Source organism: Cynocephalus volans, chromosome 11, assembly GCF_027409185.1.
Source record: "Cynocephalus volans isolate mCynVol1 chromosome 11, mCynVol1.pri, whole genome shotgun sequence".
Classification (NCBI taxonomy): Eukaryota; Metazoa; Chordata; class Mammalia; order Dermoptera; family Cynocephalidae; genus Cynocephalus; species Cynocephalus volans.
The window spans coordinates 115,184,084-115,204,076 of NC_084470.1; the positions used below are offsets into that span (position 1 = coordinate 115,184,084).

At 41.6% G+C, this 19,993-nt stretch overlaps 1 protein-coding gene across 2 annotated transcripts in view; it reads right to left on the reverse strand.

Annotated features, from left to right (window-relative positions):
* The window catches only part of KCNH1 (potassium voltage-gated channel subfamily H member 1), a 424,549-nt gene extending 405,532 nt beyond the window's left edge, over nucleotides 1–19,017 (reverse strand). For both annotated transcript variants that reach the window (XM_063114370.1, XM_063114369.1), the window contains exon 1: nucleotides 18,939–19,017. In XM_063114370.1, coding sequence (XP_062970440.1) covers nucleotides 18,939–19,017 — 79 coding nt within the window. The remainder of the gene's footprint in view (nucleotides 1–18,938) is intronic.
* Nucleotides 19,018–19,993: the final 976 nt, after the last annotated feature.

Genomic DNA, 19,993 nt, shown 5'->3' on the forward strand with positions numbered 1-19,993 from the left:
GAGGGTTGGAATCAACTTCTCCCAAATGCCTGTTCTTGCCAATATTTTGACCTCATCCCATTAATCAGGAATGTCCTTAATAGCATCTAGAATGGTTAATCCTTTCCAGAAGGTTTTCAACTTACTTCGCCCAGATTTATCAAAGGAATCACTATCTATGGCAGCTTTAGTCTTACAAAGGATATTTCTTACATAATAATAAGACCTGAAAGTTGAAATGACTCCTAGATCCAGGGGATGCTGTGTTAGCAGGCATGAGAACAACATTCATTTCCTAGTACATCTTCATCAGAGCTCTTGGGTGACTAGGAGCATTGTCAATGAGCAGTAATATTTTTAAAGGAATCTTTTTTTTCTATGCAGTAGGTTTCCACAGTAGGCTTGGAATATTCAGTAAGCCGTGGTGTAAATAGATGTGCTGTCATCCAGGCTTTTTTGTTAAATTTATGGAGCATGGGCAGAGTAGATGTAGCATAATTCCTAAGGGATCTAAGATTTTTGGAATGGTAAGTGAGCAATGGCTTCAACCTCAAGTTTCTAGGTGCATTAGCCCCTAACAAGAAAGCTGGCCTGTCCTATGAAGCTTTGAAGCCAGGCATTGACTTCTCTCTAGCTATGAAAGTCCTAGATAGCATCTTCTTCCAATAGAAGGCTCTTGTCTGCATTGAAATCTGTGTAGTCGCCTCCGTCAGTGATCTCAGCTGGATCTCCTGGGTAACTCGCTGTGGCTTCTCCGTCAGCACTCGCTGCTTCGCCTGCACTTTGATGTCATGGAGACGGCTTCTTTCCTTAAACCTCGTGAGCCAACCTCTACTAGCTTCAAACTTTTCTTCCACAGCTTCCTCACCTCTCTCAGCCTTCATGTAATTGAAGAGAGTGAGGGCCTTGCTCTGGATCAGGCTTTGACTTAAGGGAGTGCGGTGGCTGGTTCGATCTTCTATCCAGACCGCTAACACTTCCTCCTCATTCCTCATCAGCAGTAAGGCTGCTTCATTTCTTATCATCCATGTGTTCCCGGGGGCAGCACCCTAATGTCCTTCAAGAACTTTTCCTTTGCATTCACTGCTTAGGTAACTGTTTGGCACAAGAGGCCTAGATTTCGGCCTATCTCAGCTTTTGATGTGCCTTCCTCACTAAGCGCAGTCGTGTCCAACATTTGATTTAAAGTGAGAGATGTGTGACTGCTCCTTTCACTTGAACAGTTAGAGGCCACTGCAGGGTTATTCACTGGACTAATTTCAATGTTGTTGTCTCAGAGAAGAGGGAGGCCCCAGGACAGGGAGAGAGATGGGAGAACGGACAGTTGGTGGAGCAGTCAGAACACACGCAACATTTATCAATTAAGTTCGCTGTCTTATATGGGCATGGTTTTTGGTACCCCAAAGCCATTACAATAGTAACATCGAACATCACTGATCACGATCACCATAACTGATGCAACAATAATGAAAAAGTTTGAAATATTACAAGAATTATCAAAATGTGACACAGAGACAACAAGCAAGCACGAGATGTTAGAAAAGTGGCACCGACAAACTTGCTCAACACAGGATTGCCACAAACCTTCAATTTGGAAAAAATGCAATATCTACAAAGCACTATAAAGGGAAGGGCAATAAAACAAGGTATGTCTGTATTCAGTACAGAACGGCTCAGCAAATAGACGTTCCATAAGAGAATTATCCAGGGGTAGAGGAGGTCAGGACCTAGTGATATTCTTGATAATTTGGAAGAACATAAAAAGCCAATAAACATACACAATTTGGGGGGCAGGAAAGGGAATTGAAACATCAAAGAAAACAAAAACCATGCAAGAAGGAAAACCAAATCACACTGTCACATCATTGTAGGAATAAGGTAAGCACCTTATTCGTTTCCAGTTTTTAATACCAACACACAGTCCAAGCATGGAATGTTTAATTCTAAGTATCTGAACGTAACCTTATCAATTCTGACACTGTAAAAATACAGATGATAAAAGTTTATAGAGAGAAAAGAGAACAATCATGAGATGGTGTCTAGAGCTGATATAATAAAAAAAGATAAATATTTTGCTTAAAGTTACAAAGATAAACAATAAGGTAGTAACATAATTATATTAGGAGTAGAAGTTAGGGAGTAAGATTAAGTGAGCTAAAACCTCAACTAAATTAATGGAAGTCAACAAATAATATCTAAAATTGATAAATCTAGAAATAGCTGTAATGCATGTTATTTAGAGAGATGGCAAAAAGTATAAGAAGAAAGAGCTAAAATTAGAAGATGTGGCCTCTGGTGAGTAGGATGGGAGAACGAACAAGCCATGGATGGTTGTTCTTCATTATAAGCTCTTCAGTGTGCTTTAACCATGAACATACATTATTTTGATAAAAAATAAGTACATACTTAATTTTTTATTAATTAAATCAGAAGATTAAATTGATTAAATTTTTCATTTACTAAAAAATGAGAGCAGAATAAATTTCAAGCTCCAGATATCACTGCAACTTGTCATGAAAGTATTGTGATCAGCTTTTAAAGGGATTCATTATTCCTCAAGCATTCCCACTGTCTCTGGGGTGCATAATACAGCCCCATCTGGGAAAAACCAAGTCTAATGGCATCTTCTTTGACTTTAGTAAGGAAGCGGAAAAATAGGAAGTACAGTAGGAAAAGACTCTTCAGCCTACTGATCATCTACACAGAGGATTCTCGCCATAAAATTTAAATGAAGGGTTTAGAGTCCCCCCACCCCCCAACCAGTCCCTTGTTGTTCAGAAAAGTAGGAAGTTGTGAGGGGAGATCAGTTCTGTTAAGTAAAATAAATAAAGTAAACCTAGGCAGGTCTGAGTAAATTTGCCACCATGCCTCTAGAAGTATGTCTGCCATCAAAATAGACAGGCTCAGAAAGTGGGAATCTCCTGAAAAAAGCAAATAATTTCCAGTGCAATGCAAGTACTCTATGACAGCAACTTTGCTTAGTCAAGGCTTCTTAATTCCTCCAGGTGGTGGGCCATATTCCTGATTGTTGAGAATGCCAAATAAGAGAGCTCTAGTCTTCTTCGATCTGTATGTGGTACTATTTATAAATCTGACAGCCCTCTTAAGGATTAATAAAATTGAGAATGGAGTAAAATAAAATGTGCAGCTAAAAATTTGGGAAAAGAGAGAGAGCTCTAGTGAGGTGACAGAGTTCCTAGCCAAACGTGCAGACATTCATTCCACATCTAAACATAAATGACTCTGGGATTATTTACTATTTTCCACACTCAGTAAAGGAAAACTTAATTTGAAGCCAAGCAAAACTTAATTAGAAAAGTAACCTACTGCTTGAACAAGATATCAAAAATAATAATAATAATAATAATCTCATGCACAAATAAATGGAAAGATATCCCATGTTTATCAACTGGAAGAGTTAATATTGTTAAAATGTCCGTACTACCCAAAGTGATCTACAGATTCAATGCAATCCCTATCAAAATTCTAATGACACTTTTCACAGAAAATAGAAAAAACAATCATAAAATTTGTATGGAATGCTAAACTCATCCAACCCTCCCAGAAACACCAGAATAATGTTTGACTAAATATCTGTGTATCTCACGGCGCAGTCAAGTTAAAACTCAAAATTAACCGTCTCAGACACCAAAGCCAATACTCTTAACTGTATGACTCCTGCAATAATCTTTAATGGAGTCAGCAGAGCCATAGCCTACAAGTTCTGCAACTCCTTTAATGTCCCTGGTAGTACTCTAGCTTTGGCAGAATAGGGTACTGCTATAAAGCTCTATTTTGATGAAGAGTTTTATGAAGGCAACACTTATCCTTCCACACCTGGGGTTTCCACTGACAGGAAGGGGTGTCTGCCCCCACCTAGTGAATATGTACTTCTGACTCCTCTCTTTATCCCCCTCACGTATTCTTCCATAATCAAATTGATCAGGCTATCTGTAGGTACCTCAAGAGCACAGGAGTCCCCTCTCTGTGTCTTGGCCTCTAGATTGGCCTGTGCCCCACCATGGCAGTAGAAGAAGAGCAGTCTTGAGCTACTTTTCTCCTTGTGGCACTCAGAATCTACATGTGACAGGCCCTGCCAGGCCTCTGCTCTGTCAGCTCCAGCTTCTTGGTTTAGGAGTAGTTTGGTAACTCATGGTCTAGAAGTCAAGGTCTAGGCTTGAGGGAGACAAATGGCACTGCCCCATTCTCTAGTCCAGTTTAACAGTAATAGAGCTGATACTGTATTCCTCATTTGGCTCCTTCAAACAGCCTTCAAATGAGTTAAAACCTGGAGGGAATGAGAGTAAAATGGGCTCCAGCACATTAACAAAGATCAAAGCTCCAAGATCCTGAGAGGGAGGTTACCTGCTTTCCTGATTCCTGGCACTGCCAAATCGCACTAGTGAGACTCTTCATGAATACCTCCAAAGGAAGAAGCAATACAACCTCTCCCAGAACATTGCTGGTGCTTGTAAGTCCTTTCCACCCTCTTCTTTTTAAAAGAAAATATGTGTGTGTGTGTGCATACATATTTTAGAAGAGACCAGCCATTTACAGGTCTCACATTTCCTGCTCTATGATACAGTCAAAGCATCACTATAAATAGCTGAGTTTACATTGGTGGCCCCCAACAAACCCTGCCTCCTCTCACTCGTGCCCTTCTGTAGTTCTCTCCCCTTGAATCTGGGTGGGTCTATGATTTGCTTCAACCAACAGACTGTAGTAAAATTGATGCTGTGCCAATCCGAGGCTTGGTGCCTTGAGGTCTGGTGACTTCTGCTCTTGCATTTTTGGGAGCCCTGAGCTGCCATAGAAGAAGTTCAGCTATGCTACTGGAAAGGCCAAATGGAGACTCTATAAGCAGAGGCCACCCAGTGAGAAAGAGGTCCTGAGATTACATGGAGAAAAACTGAGGAACTTAGTCAACAGTGAAAACCAACATTAGAATGAGGGGTAAAAGACACCCTATTAATCCACCCTTCCTCTTCCCAAGCAATCCATAGAGACCTGGGAAGCAGGGAGGATAGTGCTTAACTAGATCTCCCTGCTTTTGGCAGCAGTAAATTCTGACTAAGTAATTGGATTCACAAGAAGAAACAAAACAGGTGATGACTCTGCAACCTGCAAGCCACCCAGTAATCTACCTGTCATTACCCTAAAGTATCACCTCTCTTACTGCTACATTCTGTATAGCCTGGGTCACTCCAACAATAGCAGAAACACCTTCTAAACTTAACTTAGTACATATCAGGTGAGCCATGTTTTATCAGGCTTTTTGCTCAGTGGAATTGTTTGGATTTGGGCATGATGTGATGTGCAATATTGTAAAAATGTACCATATTGTCAAAGGACTCTACAATAGAAATAAATCACATATTGGTGAGTCTATTTATATATACTAAAAATCCCTAAATGTGCCTCTGGAAAGAAATATGCTCTTTAAATATACAGATAAGTAGATAGACAGATAGAGAGATAGATAAAGAGATATTTTGCAAATAGAGTGTGTAACTTCCAATCAGCCAATGGCCCACTCTGAAGCACCAAGCCTGCCTCCAAATTTATGTTTTCTGAACACATCAACTCCCTCCTACATTGCTCAGTAAAATGTGTAGGCTCACCCTGGCTGCCCTTGCCATGATTTATTCATTGGCTCTTATCTGAAAGTTCCGTGTCTCCAGATGTTTGATGCAAATTAGCCAGATTCTACTGCCTCCCTCTAATGCCTTTTTACCCCCTGAGGATCCGGAGCTGCACGAGTGCATGCAATTAAATGTAAGGTTTCCTAAATTCAACCTTCCTCAGCCCACACACAGTTTTTCTCTGGTTCATAGAATAAAACAAACATTCTCCAAAGATTTAAAAGATTCCCCTCCCCCTATCGTGTAAAGTTTCTTCAGTTGATGGAGCATGAGCCAAACTACACTGCAGTAGTCAGATAGGTCAAAATCATTCCAAACCTACCATTTGCCCATAAAGTATAACACAGAGATATTCTAAAAAGAAATTATTAGAAAATTGCTTTTCATCATAATTACCACAAATAACAAAGGAGAAACTAACTAAAGCAATGACTTGGAAAAGTGACTCAGCTTGGGCAATTACACAGATAAAAGCAACATTCAGCAAGCATTTCACACAAGTGTATTGCTCCCTGCCAACACTGGTTATTTAGAGGACTACAGTAAATACTTCACAATATACTTCTAATAACTCAAGATATTTGACTTAGAAGAGAATGTCTTCCTCACATTTTGTAATGTTATAAATTTCTAAGGATATCAGTGCTCTTATAAAAAGCAAATTGGAGTAAAAATATTTTTCATTTCTTTTAGAACAGTGAGACAATAGAAAGATAATAATCGAGATAAATGATGAAAACAAGAGCTATGTATATGTGCACTAGGCAAAGACCAGGAGACCATGGTTTTGATTTACCTGAACCTAAATAAAATCTATACCAGAAATTATTTTTAAAAAAACAGATCAAGATTTGGTAACATTGGGGAGAATGAAGAGGACAGAATAAGAAACAAGAAGCTAAATCAGTATGATACAGCTAAATAAAACATCTAAAATCTTAATATCAGCAAAAGTCATTTTGTGGTTCTATTGTGTTTTTCAACAATAAAATTCCATGAAAACTACTCTTCTAAATTGTCAAGGGCCTAATCTTTGCACAAAACAAACTGAACTCCAAGAGATTCAATAGTTATTTGCTTTGTCTCTGATTTTAATATCCTACGGAAATACATTTTTGATTAAGTCAGTAAATTACAATGGTGAGAGAGATTTCAATTTCAAAAGCAAACTCAAGCACTTTATTTACTGGGTAGTTACCCTTAAGTACATGGTTTCAAAAGCATGGCCTCCATCTTCATTCAGCATCAAATTAAGGGTTTTAAATCAATAAAAACAGATGAATCCGTTTCACAAGCAGTAAGGAAGGGAATGAAAATATACATGAAAATCTGTTAGAAATAAGGAGACATTTTTATTACTGAATCATATTTTACTTAATAAATAAGCAGTCAGTGATATGTTGAATTCCTGCTAAGAAACATTTATTTGTGTGGTCAATTGTTAAAAAGTGATTTAATTAATCAATCAGGTGTTTTATTCTCATTTTTATAGTAATAATAATTTCTTAACATCCTTAGCTCATCATTGAATAACACAAAAAAATTCATTCCCAGAATCAAAAAAAAAGTGACTCAAAGTAAGCAATATAAAAATATTAACTAGTACTAAAAAAAGGTTTTGTTTTTCTTTTACAGTCTTACATTTGTCTCCTATGTTATTTTAAAACTTTCTTAGTAAAGATAAGATATAGCACCAGAGTGGATGAAAGGGATTTCAGAGCAGCTCAGTTTCATGCAATGCCTATGTGAGTACGTACGTTGTCCCAGGCATGGGGGAGTGCAGGGGACCAATTTGAAAGCTATACCCCACTTCCAAGTCTAGCTTTACCTGCCCCACCCTACATATCACATACCTCCTTATCCTGCTCCCCACCCAGGCCCCAGACACGGAAGACTATACCAGGAGTGGACTACAGGCCAAACAACCCACAGTCAGGGCAAGACCCGTTAGATTCTCTCTATAGAACAAAAACTAAGACACAAAGGCTGAGAGGTCTATAGACCTGATCAGACGTCTTTGACCACGTACATGCTGGTGAGTCAATGGAGAAAGGCAGTCTCGAGAGAGAAACAGGGAGCTCATACAGACACGCAGGGAGCAGCAACGGAGGCCACATGAAGGGAGACTCGGACAGAGACAGACAAGGCAGAGATAGACAGTTAGAGGCAGAGATTACAGAGGCAGAAAACAAACACGGACAGATGGACAGTGACAGAGACAGACAGCAACCACAGGCAGAGACAGTGATGAAGATAGATGGCAGGGAGTAGACAGGTAGCAACACAGACAGACAGCGGCACAGTCAATGACAGGCAAAGACAGGAAGGAAGATGGACAGATAAAGAAGAGAGGAGAGAGTGAGAGACTAGAGCAACATGGGCACGGGGAAGGGACACAAGCCAACAGAGTGCGAGAGCATGAGTCTGAGCTAAAGAAAGGGCACCCAAGAGCAAAAGACCAACAGCAAGACCCAGAGAGTGAGTGAGAGACCAAGAGCATGCAAGACCGCTGGACAGAGTGCAGGACAGTGAGGAGAGAGTGGGACCAGAGCCAGACGCGGACACTGAGAGAGAAGAGGAGAACCAGAAAATCCAGACAGAAGCAATACTGGAGACAAGGGAGAGGTAGGGAGGCACTACCAGAGCGTTACTGGAGACAAGCTAGAGGAGAGGAGGCATTTTACATGAAGACAATGACAGAGAACAGGGGCACATTCAGTGAGATCGGCCAGAGCACGATTCCTGAGTGTTCTAGCAAGGTGGGAACGTATAAAGTGGCATTTCATCTGACAGAAGGAGGGTGACTAAAATGTAGGACCTCTTTCTTTAAAGAGTATCAGTTATCGTTTCAAAATGGAGATTGAACGTACACATTTATTTCCTCATTCTTGAATGATGACTGAGAAATTGAGAGGAATATACCCACGACAACAAAGAAAAGGTAGATACCAGCAGACAGGAGCTCAGTCAGTTTCCGGGAGATGAAAGGTAGATGGAGGATGGTCTGTGGCAAAGGAAGCCATGGCTTCAAAATTCCAGAAGGATCTGGCCAACAAAGGGGCTGATGGGCCCAGCAGGTCCCTGGAGAGCCTGAGGACCTGGAAATGCTAGCTACTGCACAGGGCAGGAACAGGATGTGAGCAAAAACTGGAAAACTAAATTAAAGTTAATAGAGAAGCAAAGCTCTCATCACAAAGAAACGATAATTTTTTGTGATGATGAATATGCTAATTACCCTAATTTGATCATCACATTGTGTACATGTATTAAATATAACTCTGTGCTCCATAAATATGTACAATCAAAACGTGTCCATTAAAAATCAACAAATTTTAAAAAGTCAATAGAGAAAAAGTCCATCCATACTCCCACACACACCCTCGTTCATCCATACATGCTTGTCAGCCAAGCACTTATCTCACAAATAAAGAAAGGGATGGAACTGTCTCTAAAGCAGTGATTCTTCAACTGTGATGTCCATAGGAATTACCCGGAGGTCTTATTAAAAACAGATAATTGAGCCCCATTCTCAGAGTTTCTGATTCACTAGGTATGAGGTAGGGCCCAAGAATGTGCACTTTCTAATAAGTTTCTAGAGATTCTACTACTAGAAATTAACGTAAGGCAATTTACTTAATATATTTAAACCTCAGTTTCTGCACTTGTAAAATGGAAATAATGAGAGTACCTACTGAATAGAGTAAAAATTAGAGAAGAGGCATATAAAACCTCTGGCACACAGCCAGGCATACAGGTGAGAAAGGCTATTTAATTTTCCAAGGTCATGATTATAACCAATAACTATAATTGGTGGTTATAACTAGTATTAGCTGGCTTCTAATGTCTCTTATAAACTCCCAGTTTAATTATGCTCTTTCTTGACTTCTGAGATTATGAAACTGAACATAGATGGAAAAGGAACATGAAATTATTTCATCATACCTGTAGGTGACCAAATCACTGAACTGAAAAGCAATGGCAGGTCACTGCTGCCTTCATCAGGCAGAACACAGGTGTTTCTTGTGTCTTGAAAGGAGCACCTAAATGCACATCCCCTCACCAAGTTCACCCCCATGACTGATGCTGGTCTGGAAAAAGGCTGAGAAACTACTTCATCCAGAGAATGAGTAACTCGTTCAATCAGTCAGAGTCTCAGCAGGAAAATACGACACACTCAATTGGGTAATTTAAGGAGTGTTTAATAAAGCAACCATTTACAAAGGCATGGATGAAGTGCAGGCAGCAGTGTGCTGGTAAACCAACTCTCTGGGAGGAAAAGAGCCCTGATACACAGCATTTTCCAATTTCTAAGGTGTAAAAATACTTCCTCTAAGGCAGATTTCAAGCTACCTAGGTGAAGTCCCTGAACCAGGAATAGGGAAGAGATGCATGTAATCCAATGTTCATGTGTTTCTCTTTTTTTTTGGCACTGGCCAGTATGGGGATCTGAACCCTTGACCTTGGTGTTATAACACTGTGCTCCAACCAACTGAGCTAACCAGGAAGCAACATGTAACCAGATGTTGAGAGGCAGTACCAGCCAGCTGCAGCCTGCTCCTGCACACCAGTGAGGAAAACCTCAAGGGATAGTGGGGTACTCCAGGGTTAGTAACAGCTGGAAGCTTTAAGCCTCCCAACCCTACTCACACCCAAAGAGAGCGAGCCAGAGATGTAACCTTTAACCCAGGGAAAACAGGCTACAATGACCTTGCAGGAAGGGAACTAAGAGAATAAGTACCCCAACCTCTCTCCTCCCTCCTGTCTCATGTGGTGCGCCCCACATGCTGACACCAACCAGGAGCCAGAAGAAAGTGAGGGATCCTACAGGTGTAATCTATACAGGTCAGCCTCCCAGGACACAGAACAGTTTGGAAAGAAGAGCAAGTGGCTGTAGGGACAAAGTACGTTAGCCCATATAAGTCTCAAAGAACAAGCTTCACGGTAGCAGCATAGTAGAACTCTACATAACCAATTCAGTCCCAATGACGCTGAGAGGAAACAAAAGCAAAGAAAATAAAAACTTAAAAATCCATTGAATGGCAATAAATAATGTTTTATCATTCAAATTAATTCCGTTCTCTTTGCCACGGTCATGAAGTTCTAGTCTAAGTTACATTTTCCAAATTTATTCAACATAAACCAAGTTAAGCAGGAGATAAACATTGGTAAAAGTTACCAATCTAGTATCATCTTTCAAATGCTGACTCCAGCACTCTGAGAATGCCAGTGGAGGATGCCTACATCATTGCTTTAGGGGATGAAGGTGGAAATGAGAGGCCATTTCTCTTCTTTACAGAAGCACCTGATGACACTGCAGAACCTTTAAAAAGAAATGGTGGTTTTGAGGCACTCTTGGTTAATAAGTACATTACTAATTAGAGGACTAACTCAGATAATTTCAGAACATCAGTTTTATGCAACATACAACTGATCAAAAGAGTTGTCATTTTAATTTCCGTAATGAATAATCTTAGTATGAGTAAGCAAACTGAACATTGGCATAACTCTATAATACCCAAACAGAAGAATTTTAAGTAGTTTTGTCATTAATAGCAGTGCTTGACTGTTAGAGCAGAGTCCACGAGAGCCGAGGGGGATGCTGAAGTTGGCCAGACTGCCATCTGTTCGGCAAGACTGCACTTGCATCGAGAACAACCAGAGCATCGAGCAAATCCCAGCATCTAGGATATGCTGAAAACTGCAACAATGGACGAGCAACCCAAGACGACACGGCAAAGAAGACATTCCCAGAAGAATGAGGGTTTTTTCAGGAAACCTCAACCATTCAAAACAAAGCTTCACACGTTCTGCAATCTTCTTTTAATTCACTTACGGGATCTGGTCATCCCACATCCAACCTCACAAAAAAAAAGGAATAGCTATAAAATCTAAGAATAATTTTGAGTGAGGTGTTTATAAGGGGAAAATATGTAGTAAGTGTTAAGCCAGTACAACATCTCTTAAATCTCCAGAGAGGTTTACAATGCACGTTGGTCTTCATCCTGGACTTCTTGTGAGACCCAACGTCACAAAAATCTCGCTCGTTTTGGTATTCCCAGTCTCTAGTACAGTATCAGGCACATAGGGGACCCGCCATGCCTATGAAACTGAACCACAACTAGCCTCTGCTTTTTGTCTTAATTTTCCTTTGATTTTTTGATTCCTCCACTAAATCTGGGCCATCCCTTCAGTCATTTTGTTTTATTTCTTTTACTGAAACAAATATAAATCACTCACTTCCTTGTTCCTTCTCCCTTCTAGCTCTAATTCTTACAGAATCTCTGTCTCCAGGGTTTATTGTTTCTCAGTTTAAGAAAATGAATCTCCTAAAAACATACACCCCCACTAATATGCAGAATATACATAGAACTCAAGCAATTATACAGTAAAAAAGTAAATGACCCAATTACAAAATGGGCAAAGGAGCTGAATAGACATTTTTCAAAGGAAGACTCACAAATGGCCAACAGATACATGAAAAAATGCTCAACATCACTACTCATCAGGGAAATGCAACTTCAAACCACATTGAGATACCACCTCACTCCAGTTAGACTGGCTATGATCAAAAAGATGGTGAATAACAAATGCTGGCAAGGATGTGGAGAGAAGGGAACACTACTGCACTGTTAGTGGGACTGTAAATTAGTACAACCACTCTGGAAAACAATTTGGAGTTTTCTCAAACAACTACAGATAGATCTTCCATATTATCCAGCAATCCCTTTTGGGGGTATATATCCTGAGGAATGGAAATCATCACATCAAAGAGATAGCTGCACTCCCATGTTTATTGCAGCTCTGTTAACAATAGCCAAGATATGGAACCAACCTAAATGTACATCAATAGATGATTAGATAAGGAAACTGTGGTATATACACACTATGGAATACTACTTTGCCATGAAAAAGATTGAAATACTCCCATGTGCAACAACATGGATGAACCTGGAAAAACTTATGTTGAGTGAAACAAGGAAGGCAGAGAGGGATAAATACCGCATGTGCTCACTCATATGTGGGAGCTAAGAGAGAAAGGAAGGCAGGAAAGAAAGACCACAGTAGTGCCATGATCCAACAGAGGGAGGGAACATTCCTAGGGCTATAAATTGGAATTGAGGGGAGAGGGGGAAGGGGAGGGAGGTTGGGGGATAATTGGGAGGGGGCAAAGGATACAAAAGTAATTTCTGGTAATGGATATGCCCGCAGTATGAATCTGGCCCCCACATCATGGGCAGGAGGGGGGACAATCAGCTTTGTATCTCATGAATATTTGTAATAAATAAATAAAAGAAAAAAAAGACCAAGTAAAAGACAAACCCCCCCCAAAAAAAAACCCACCCTTGCATGTGCCCTTTGCACCTATTCTAACTGTTCAAGCCTTTCACGTCATTTACGATCACGTGTGAGGGAGTTCACACAGTGGGAATGTTTAAACACACAGTAGATGCTGATGCTTCCCAAGGACAAGAGCATGTTTTGTTTTCATTTCATTTTGATCATGTGCTCACTACTAACATAACCCTAAATGACACCATTTTATTGGTTATTAGATTGTTTGGGAAACATCACTATTAAAGAAAAAAAGGAGAAAATACCAAATGTTGGCAAGGACGTGGAGTAATGGGAACTCTCACACACTGCTGGTGGGAGTGTAAATTCATACAAACCCTTTGGAAGACAGGCAGCATCTACCACATTTAAACATATGTATCCTAGGTGTATACCCAAGAGAAACATGTGCCCACATGCCCGAAAAGATATGTGCAAGAATGTTTGTAGCAGCATTAATAGCACAAAACTAGAAACAGCCCATATGTCCATCAAGAGCTAAATGGATAAATAAAATGTGTGGTGTAGTCATAGCAAAAGTTTTATACAGCAGTGAAAATGAGTCAATAGTACACGCAACAACATAGCCAACTGTCAAAAGAATACACGCTTTATGATCCCATGTACATAAAGCTCCAAAGAAGACAAAAATAAACTCAAGTGTTCAGGAATGCAAAATGAAGTGGTAAAATGATGAGAAAATGCTAGAAAGTGATCACTATAAAATAGGGGGTGGCTCCTTTCAGGAGAGAATAAGGGAGTTGGGATCAGGAAGGGTCCCAGGGTGCTTCTGGAGTACTGGCAAGATTCTATTTCTTGACACAGGTGGTGATGACACAGTATTCACTTTATAGGAATGTGTGAAGCTATATAAAATTGTTTTACATGCCTTTCTATTAAACAATTTTAAAAGGCTAACAAAAAACAAGGGAAAAAACCAAGACAAGATAATTATCACATTTAAAAAAAAAAAAAAAAGGAAAAGGTTACAGCTGGAAAAAAAGCAGTGGGCTAGGTCAGTTTCGTTCCACAGAGCAGACCTCAAATGAGTGGCAGCTATTATAAGAGGACAGATTTTGGTGAAACCAAACAACAGCAACAAAAAAGAAAGAGGAAGAGGAAAGGAGAAAAGAAAAGAAAGAAACTAGTTCACAATTACAGTTGCTTAAAAACAGAATATTCCTTGTAAGAAAGTGTCCCATCACTGAAGCTAGCCAAGCATGGGCTGGATAGCCATTGGGAGAGATGTTCTGGAGAGGATTCAAACACTGGAAAAGGAATTCTACAGAATGTCCCTTTGGACTTAAGATTCTGTAATTCTATTTCTTTTTCTCACCAGTTATAGACGGGGCCACTTAGAGAGAGAAGAACACAAACGATGGTCCAAATATCCTAAATGGACAAAGCAGATACTCACTCTTTGAGAAGGTTTCCTTTGAATAAATAACTAAAGCAGATTTTAAATGTTTGTTTACAGGCCATTAACTAACCAAAAATAAAGGGGAGGGGAAGAATTGAAGAGCTTCAAGGTAATGCTCAAGGAACCACCGCCAAATAAAGCCCAACCATAAATGCAGAGCTGGCATCAGAAAGAATGAAGCCAAGGGTTCAATTTACCTGCATTCCTCAAATGCATCTACTTTTTCAAAATAGATTATTAACATAGATGGATTTCATAAAAATCACAGAGTTTGGAAACTTTATTGTCTTATGTTAAATCACAAGGCTTCCTCCTCTCAATCCCTCAGCTAACATCAATCAATAGATTTAATTTTTCGACACTTTCAGAGAGAGGCAGTTGAGCCATGGCTGAAGGTTATCTTAGAACCTATCGCAAGAGAAAACAAGCTCTGCTGAGCTGGTAACAATCCAGATTATCATCCATTTCCCTCCAGAACCACAATAGATTTTAACCAGTTTTCTGTTTTATAAATATTACCATGACTCAACACATCTATGAGGAGACACAACATTACCCACGGCTCTCATCCTGTTTGTTAACTAATTACCTCAACAACCTGAATCAACCTAACCATATACAAAAACACAGCTGATTTAGCAATCTGTAAATTATACATGTACATAAATTGTACCAAAATGTACTGCGTTTCACTCTTTCTCACGTGCATGGATTCTTACTGGCACCTACAACTGTTTGATATAGGTTCCCAAACACTAAAACATATGTTCTGCATAGAATGGGACCATTTAGAGTAATATTTTTGTAGTTTCCTGGCACCAAGGTCTGCCAGCCTTTCTAAGACAGATCTCCTATTTGCTTCAGTGAGTATTATGACGAGTGCCTGCAGATTCAAGCAACCATCAAAAAATATTCTGGAACAACACTCTCCAACCATGAAAATAAGGAGAAACAGGCTGGTTTTGCCTGTGTGGCAACAAAGCCAATAGGAATTTAAATGGTCACCAACATGATCATAAGCAAAATCAAATCAAATCTGGGGTATTAATTCTTCCTGCTGACTACTTACAACCATCCAAAAAACATATAAGTATCAAATCTTTCCTTCAAATGTTATTCAAAATGTATCAAAGAAAGTTAAAGTAGATTTTCCTGCCAGCTAAACCATTAAGCACCTTTAAAATGTTCTTTAGCAGCCAGTCAACACCATAGAATAGGGGCAAGAACCTTGGACCAAGTCTCACTAAATTGTAACTTACTAAATGTAAGGAGGGTTTCTTGTTTTCCACTATATCCCCAGTGTTCAATAAATACACTTAATAAATCTTTGTTGAATGAATAAACCAATAACAACTGCTGACTAGTCCCTGATCAGCCTCTTACTAACTGAAAGTACATCATTTAACCTAAGGATGCTTAGTTCCTTAAACTCTAAAATGGAGACACTGAACCTCCTCTGCTGGCTTATGAGGATCAAAAGTGATACTCTATGAAAAGTGACTTGGTACTTCATAGCAGGGCATACAGATGTTAAGTGCCAGTTATCTCGCCTATTCTTTCAGCTAAACCACTGCCAAAGGTGAAAAGACTGCACTTCCTTGAAATATAATTAGCCTCTCCTTTGCTCTGTTACTATGTTTGTATGTGGTAGTGAGGCTGTGAGCCAAAATGTTGTTCTTGTTGTTATAACATTTTATTTCATTTCCATTGGGAAATTACGCTTCTTGAGAGTAAATAATGTTTAATAAAAGGAAAGTTTTTGCATGGTGTACCATAAAGAATATGACACTAGAGTCAAGGGGCTTGGCACCTCATAGTTCTGACCTTAAGTATATGAGGAAAGTCACTTGCATCAATTTCTTTACCTATGCGATGATGGGGAAGAAGAGATATAATAGACAATATCTAAGGTCTGTCTCATCCTACAGTTCTATGATATTCCATACACCAGATATTCAAATCCCCCAAAATACAGCCAGTTCTATTATCCATTAGCATGTAATATGAGTAGTTTTTTTTAAGGATGATGAAAACAGTTCCACAGACGAAGTCACAAGGGCTGGAAAAAACAATGATACTACAATGATACTGCAAAAAGGATGTATGATATCCTGTGAAGAACACCAGCCTCAGGCACTATCTGTTCTGCCACTTTGAGTAAATCACTTAATATTCCTAAGTCTCAGTTTTCTGATCTGTAAAAGAGGAACAATAATACTGCACAGGACCACTGGGAAAAAACACCTAATAAAATGATCATAAAGTATTGCTATTTAAAGGTGAAAAGCTATTTTAATACTGTAATGTTCCAAAAAAGTCTTGTGGATTTTAGGATGAGAAGATCAATATCTTTAAATAGACTTTTTCCATCACAGTAAAATAATGTAATGCATGCAGATATTGCAATATTTCTAAGAGTACACATTTTTTATTCACTTGTGTTCAGGAAATAATATGAAAGGGATCACTAAAAGCTTAAACCTCACATTTCAAGATCAGAACCTTTTCTTCTGAAATAACAGACAATTTTAAAAGTGCATCCAACTCTCCCAAGATGTTTTGTTTTTGTTGTTGATGTCATTAGTTTGGTTGGTTAACTGAAATCAAACTGTTGGAACTGGTGCTGAAATGAAAATGCAAATGTTAAAAATATTCCCAGAAACTTATTCTACTGACATTCTACGTAGGCTTACAGAGGGAAGTGGCTCTAAGATCAACTAAACTAGAAGATATTCTGCCTTCTCAGCTCCAAGATTCTTAAGGTCCTCCTATATACCCAAGGAACCTTGTGACTGTAATATGTAAGAGTCTCTTCCTCATCACTTCTCAAAAACAGACGCGGTATATATTAGATACAGGGTTTCCCCTCTAACTTAAGGACACTGCCTCTTCACCAAAGAATAGAATTGTCATTAACATCTATAAGAAAGTTGATGTCACTGACAATGAGATCCCCAAATCGGCAAGATTGTCTCCTTACCCCCTAACAGGCCAATAACGATAGCAGTAACAGCACAATAATTCTTAAATAGTGATTTTATTTAAAAATCCATGAACATCTCCAGCTTTTTATGGCATGAGAGTTCACTGCAGCTGTTCATGTAGCAATTATCACCCACTTGCATCCCCAGGAATGGCTGTGACCTTGTCCTAAAAGCCACCTTAGTTTGCATTAGGAACCTTGAAGGGAAAGGTGAGTGGCTAGAAACCCTCTTATTCTTAAGAGGCACACAATAAAGAAATGATCATTCCTAAGAAAGTGCTTAAATAATACATGATGATTTGCTGTTGATAAGTTTTTTTATAAGATAAACTTAAATCAGTTTTTAATTAAAGTGTATGTATTAGTAGCATAAGTAACTTTTCATGCCCTTCCCCTGAATTCTTAACTAAATCCAAATAGAAGCTCATCGTTTTAAACACATGCTCCTTAAGGCTCTGAAACCGTAATATTTACACATTATTAAAACCCATTTCCTGAGTTAGCTCCTCACGTCCTCCTGGTAGAAGAATGTCATCTGTTTCTGGAAGGAGAGGGGTCCAGGAGGCTGCAAAGAGTATCTCAGTGTAGCCGTTTGATGAACTGGTGTACGCTGCACCTTCCACCTGCACGGGCTCCTATTTGCTCTGCAAGTGCTTCAGCCGGGGTCGCTCCCCTGTGATTTCGAACGACGTTTGCAATCGTTCCCTTTCCCTCCCAGGATTCTCGCCTCCCAGCGCTTCCTGCTACTTTCCATCTTAATGCCGCAGGAAAACCGATAAGTGCTGAGAATCGGTTTATTGGGTAACGGATCGATTTACAGGCTTGGTGAGTTTGGGAATTTACAGATGAGCAAGACTTAAGGGTGGCATAAAACACCGCTGTGGGCTTCTAAGAGAAGAAATAGTGTACCTGTGACCACTTAACCGTCTCCCCACCTGTGTCCTCCACTTCCCACCGAGTCCAGGAAAACCATCCGCCCCTTACGAGCCTTAACTTAACCTCGAAAGGGATGGGCGGGTGTTTAAGGGTTGAATCAGGCAGCCGACGGCACATCCCTTAGTCCCCACGTCCCTACACCTCGGACTTTTCAGCTGCAGGAATGACAGTCGCATCCTCCCACTCCGAGGGGGCCGGGACCTCTAGTTGCAGGTCTCTACTGCCGGCTCTCCCCGGGCAGAGGTGGCGCCTCGGGGAGCAGCCCGAGCCCGGAGAGCCTTCGCGGAGAGGCGGGCGATTCCGATGCGGAGCGCTCCGCCGCTCCTGCTGCGGCCAGCGTCCCATCACTTTTCCCTGTACTTTGCTCATCCGCTGTCACGCTCCCTTGGAGATGAGACCGAGAGGGCGCGAGGAAGGCCCGCAAGGCGTCCCAGGAGAGCTCTCCTCTTGGGACAGGGGCCCATCAGACCCCGCCCCGCCCTGCCCACCTTTCCCTGCCTCCGCGACGCAGCCCGGGCGCCCGCGCCGCGGCTCCCAGCAGAGCTGCGGGCTTCTGCTGCATCTGCGGGCGCGCGGCGGCGGGAGGCGTCTCAATAAAGACAAGGATAAAAAGCCTGGGCCACCGAAATCCGAATGCACCTCTTACCATTGGACCGCCGGACGATATTCTCCAGAAATGTGTTTTGCGGGGCCACCAGTCCCCTCCTGCCCCCGGCCATAGTCATCCTCCCGGCAGCTCGGGGTCTGGGAGGCGTCCCGGCGCGGCTTCTCACGGCAGCAGGAAGCTGGGCGCAGGGGCCGCGTGCGATCCCGGCTCGAAGCGCCCCATGCGCCCCAGGGGGACCTGGGCGGGCAGGGGCGGCGGCTCCCTCCGGCTGCCGCCCTCGCGCCCTCTTCGCGCCTCCCTCCCCGCGGCCCGCCTCGCAGTGCACTCGCGCGGGGCTCGCCTCGCTGCAGCCGCCTCCGGGTGGGCGGAGGGACCCGCCGCGCCTGGGCCCGCGGCGCCCCCTACCGGGCGTGTGCCCCGCGCCGGCCTGCGGGAGGCAGAGCGGGGGGCTCCCGCAGCGTCCGGAAAGCGGGGGGGCGGCAGAGGGCCACGGCTGGGGTGGCAGCGCCACCCTCTGGGCACAGCCGGGAAAGGTGCTCTGGGTGCGCCGCGGCCGGGTGGAGAGGGCAATGCGAACAGCTTTCTTGGTGGATTCTCCCCGAACAAGGTGACCGCGAGTCTTGGGGGAACAAGGTGATGTAACCCCTTTCCTTTGCTCTGCTTCAGGCCGGAGTCCCTGGGACCTGTGAGGCTCTTGGAACATCTTCCTGCCTTCCCGTCGGGCTCGTTATTAGCCTGATTGGTGAAAGTTGCCCCGCCTTGATGCTGAAGCTGGTGTTTTACCAGCACGCAATGAAGTATTTTAAGAGGGCAGACTTGTTCCAGAAGAGATGTCTTGGGTTGTTTTTACCATAGGCACAAATGCGGGCTCCTGGCGTCTGATAAAGTTTCTGACTGACTGGCCTGGTTCCCACTTTTATCCAAATATTTTACCAAAAGGCCAAGAAAGTATATGTGTATATACATAGTTTCTTTAGCTGAAGCACAACCTCTTATGATCCGTGTGTGAGGTTAGGAAACAGGAAAAAACTGCCTGACAGACATCAAAGCGGCGGGCTTAGGTCTGAGGACGATGCTTGCGGGGACAGCTTCCC